The sequence below is a fragment of the Orycteropus afer genome, unplaced genomic scaffold (assembly GCF_000298275.1).
Source record: "Orycteropus afer afer isolate SDZICR_OR568_19922 unplaced genomic scaffold, OryAfe1.0 scaffold00072, whole genome shotgun sequence".
In the NCBI taxonomy this organism is placed as follows: Eukaryota; Metazoa; Chordata; class Mammalia; order Tubulidentata; family Orycteropodidae; genus Orycteropus; species Orycteropus afer.
Window position 1 is genome coordinate 3,549,140 of NW_006921659.1, and position 4,446 is coordinate 3,553,585.

The 4,446-nt window shown below is 43.9% G+C and overlaps 1 protein-coding gene across 1 annotated transcript in view; it reads right to left on the minus strand.

Moving 5' to 3' along the window:
- LOC103197011 (coiled-coil domain-containing protein 162-like) overlaps window positions 1–4,446 on the minus strand; it is a 128,365-nt gene that overhangs the window by 14,679 nt on the left and 109,240 nt on the right. Inside the window, exon 16 of the mRNA XM_042780941.1 lies at window positions 237–364. Within this exon, the coding sequence (XP_042636875.1) occupies window positions 237–364 (128 nt within the window). The remainder of the gene's footprint in view (window positions 1–236; window positions 365–4,446) is intronic.

The following is a 4,446-nucleotide window of genomic DNA, read 5'->3' on the forward strand; positions in this document are numbered from 1 at the left end:
AGGCTGGTGGTTCAAACCCACCAGCCACTCCTCGGAAGGAAGATGGGGCAATCTACTTCCGTAATGATACTGCCTCGGAAACCCAAGGAGGGGTCTCTATGAGTCAGGTCCGACTCGACGGCACATGACAACAATGACAACAACAACAATGTAACTTTGAAACGATCCTAAAGCTTAACTTCAGATTTAATTTTTTTCATGGTTTCATACATATTATCAAATTTATCATTACTTACAGTCTTTGGCCGTTGAGTTCCTCTTGTTATTTTTCTGCCTGTAAGATTCATCTTTAAAAAGTGTTTCTGGGAGTATCTGGATGATGTGGAAGCAGAACTTAGGGAGTAGTGAGCCCGAGATACAAGTCCTACAATGTTAAAAATGTTACATTATAACTCTGGTTGCAGTGTACAGGTCCATATTTAACTCATAACATTTTAGAGCTTAAAATGGGCATCTAATCCAGTTTAATAAATTTTGAGCAAAGATGTCAAAACTCGGAAAGAGTCTCATGTCTATGGGTCATGTGCCCAAGTGAAAAAGAGATGATAGATGACTTGGACAATGGTGACTAGAAGTAGATAAAGATATTCAAATTAATAGGACTTTGTAATTAACTGCATTTGCAGGGTGAGGAATAACTCCAGATTTCTGGCTTAAGCAACTAGATAGATGGTAATGCCATTTGCTGAAACAGCAACACTCCACATCATCCCCTTTTCTCAGAAGAAGTCAGTATGGGAGGAGGAGGGGCAGACAGGTTCAGTTTTGACCTATTGAGCTTGTGAGTCAGACATGTGTGTGCAGATGTCAGGGAAGCATTGGATATATGTGCATAGGGCTCAAAGAGGACTGTCAGGCTGTTGACTTGACAAATAACAATTAAAGCTGGGGAATACATACAATTTTCCCTAAAATTGTAAGATGAGAGGAGAAGGGGGCAGACAGACCTCTGAAGGACTTCAGCATTTAGAGGTTGGATAGAGGAGGAGGAAGTGGAAAAGGAGACTTAGCAGAAGCAGCCAGAGAACAGAGAAAGAGGAAGAAAACCAGAAGGAACAGTGTCATGGATGTAAAAGAGAAAAGAGAACTACCTCTGTCATCAGCTGCTTCTCCCTCCCTCCTGTTAAAATGGAATTGGGCCCCGGCAATGTCTGTGCTTGGGGTTCCATTTGTTTCTTCTTTCTTTGTCTGCTTCCTCTCTACACACTTGAAGGTATTCTTGGGGACAAGCAGTAGAGAAAATTCCAGTGTGATGAATTTAATTTCTTTCTGAAGTGGGACGTGAAGTGCTAAGTGGAGGGAGGGGAAGTATATGAAGGTTTGAAGACATGAGGAAGGTTTACAATAATTACTGCAGAGAAGATGAGAAAGTGAGCTGACTCCACTCTCAGCTCTGGGGACGAGCACCTTAGCTGGGCCTAAGTCAGTCAGCCATCTTCCTCTTCATCTTCAGTGATTTGTTCAAATTTGGGCACATGCTCTGAGTTAGTCCAGTCAGAGCTCAATTCCTTCTAACAATCGCCATCTCCATACTCCAGTCCTATCGAGCTGAGCTTGAACAGAGAGGGTGGAAGCTACAGAGGTGGCAACCATCTCCCTTCCCTTTTCCACTCTCAGAATTCTTGGAGCCCAAAAGTATAGAGAGACGAACCAGTCCTCATTAAATAGTCTGAAGCTTGATCAAGCCACCTGAAACCAGTTCACCCCTGAACATTTTACAGTTTTGTAAACCAATACATTTCATTTCTTCCCCAAGAATTTTGAGGATACCTGTTCTCGATGCTGTAGTTTCTCAGAAATCTCACGCTCCTAGGGGAATTCATGTTAATGCCAAGTAAAGGGAACCTGGCCCTTAAACTCTGCCTCCACTTCTGATGTGGAAAGTAGGATGAGACAGACAGGTAGGGCTGCCTGAATCAAGCAGCTTCTGACCCAGTATTCTTGGAATAGTTATGTGGTAGACCACTATGAAAATATTGCTGCTGGCTACATAGAACTGATGGGATTAACAAACCAGGCCCTTAGGCAAGATAAGAAGTTACATTTCAAAAGCCCCACAAGCTTGACCAGTTGTAAAACGCTGATAAACTACCTGCACTGTCCTTCAAGTACATCACCAGGTGCAAAGCATGCTCAGTAAAATACATCTTGACAGACCTTCTATCACAGGCAGTTAAGAACAGGAGGCCCTCAATGAGACTCAGACCAGGGTCGAGAAACATCATGCATGTGCATCATCCCAGAATAAGTCATGTCAAGCATCCCAGCAGCCTTCACAGTGTGTTCCATCTTCGTTCCAGCAGGCTTTGTGGTGGAATCCATTTTGGTTACTGGGGTGGTTATGTTTGTGGGTCAACTTGGCTAGGCCTGGTTGAGTGGCTGGGCAGCAGAATGTAGTTATTCCCCATGATGAGACTGGTAATTAACTCCATGGTGGAATCTATTGGAGCAGCTAAGTATCTGCTTTGGGTATGTGGTCTGCTTCCTGTATATAAGAAACAGCTTTGGGAATGGTCTCTAGCTTATGGCACACTTGAACCCTGCGTATAGCCGTGTCATTGTTCAGCAGCCTGCCATGTAACCTTGGGACTTTCAATGGACTTGAATGAATGGCCTGCCGTGTGGTTTGGTAACATCGGGACTGTGCCATTTTATTTGTCGACCTTGGGTTTGTCAGCCTCAGCAGCCAATAGCTGCCTGAGTGAAGAGATGCCTCTAGCTTCAGTGGGCCGGAAGCAAGAGGCAGAGCTGCAGCCTAAGTTTGAGAGGCTTTCACCCAGCCCCTAGAGGCTGGCACTGTGAACTTGGACTTCTAGCCTCCCAAAATGTAAGAGAATAAACTCCTGTTTGTTCAAGCCATCCCATTTGTGGTATATTCTTGTTACCGTGACACTAGGGAACCAGAACAGCTACTTTCTGCATGCACACGTGATTTTCATAACCCCAGCTTCTTAGAAATCCCTGCTCATTTTATGAATAAAGATGATGCCTTTTCCCCACCTAAAACCCTTTATAAACCCTGGGAAATCCTTTGTTCAGTGAGAGATTGGAGGCTAGTGTAGGGCAAAAGCCCCTCTCTGTCTCTTCCTTGCAACCCCCTCGCCTCTCCTTTCTCTTTAATAAACTTCGGTTTGTGCAGATATTTTGCCTTTCCTTTTCAATTCTTTGGCAGTAGAAGGCAAGGACCCCTGCTCAGAGTCCCAGGGCCCCTTGTAACAGGGATGGTGCTGCTATTGCTACTGTCAAGACGAAAGGATTGAATCATTTCAAGCTCCCAGCTGGTACAACAGCTGAGAAAGGAGGGAATGGCTGACTTTAGCCTTTTTTGGTGCTAACAGTATACGTACAGATGGCCTTTGAGCATGCTGACTGGGTACTAACCATATGGGATCAAAATGGCAGCATTTGCCCAGGGATAAAGCTCAGAAGGCAGGAATGGATAGGAAAGAAGGACAAATGGAAAGTGGGAAGAATCCTGTTACATTGTGGGGACCGTATTCAATATCATAAAGCAAAACATGCATGAACGGTTAAATGGAAAATCAATTTGCTCTGTAAAATTTCACTGAAATCACAATAAAATGATGAAGAGAAAAAAAAAGACAGGTATGACCCAATGTCTTTCTTTAGTGAATTTTATAAGAAGGAAATGTTCAGCATGCCCTCTCCTGTCATTGCAGAGGGGGACAGGCCAGGGCTAGGTTCTCAATATAACTTCTACCCCTGTTTCCTGGGAAAGAGGCTTCTCTTTCACTCCAGCCACAGTCCCAAACCTGGGACTAGGGTTGCCCTTTCCCTCGTGGTTCACCCTGGTTCTCCTTAGTACATGTGCAGGTGTTGGAGGACATGGGTGAAGATGAGGACATATTAGGACCTAGAAAAGGATTAAGAAGATTCATGGCTTGGCTGGAGGCGAGGAGAAAGGGAAAAGAGAAACCCAGGGAATGAGGACAGGATGGGGTGAGTGAGTCATGGAACTGCTCAGGGTCAGTGGCCAAAATAGGACGTTTAGGGACTCTTGCTCTTTGTCTTTGGGCTGGGGAAGCAGTAATAGCCAGTGGAGGCAGCCAGGGTGGAAGATGCCAGCATCAATTTTCAGGTCAAATAGCCAAGAAGCAGGGATGAGGACCCTTAGTAAACCCCAAGTAACTTGATCTGAATTTGTCTGCTTCTGAAAAGCTGTGTTTTCTCAGTTCATTCCCACTGGTGAAGAGCAAAAGGAAACATAACTAAAGGACTAAACACATGTATAAAAGTATAATAACCAGCATTTGCACAGTGACTGAATGCCACTATACTAAGTGCCAACCCATTGCAGTTAAGTAGATTTTTGAATCATAGTGACCCTATAGAACACAGTAGAACTTCCCATAGGGTTTTAAAGGCTGTGGTCTTTTTCTTCTTCTTTTTTGTTTTTTTTTTTTACATTGCTGTTTATTTTATTTT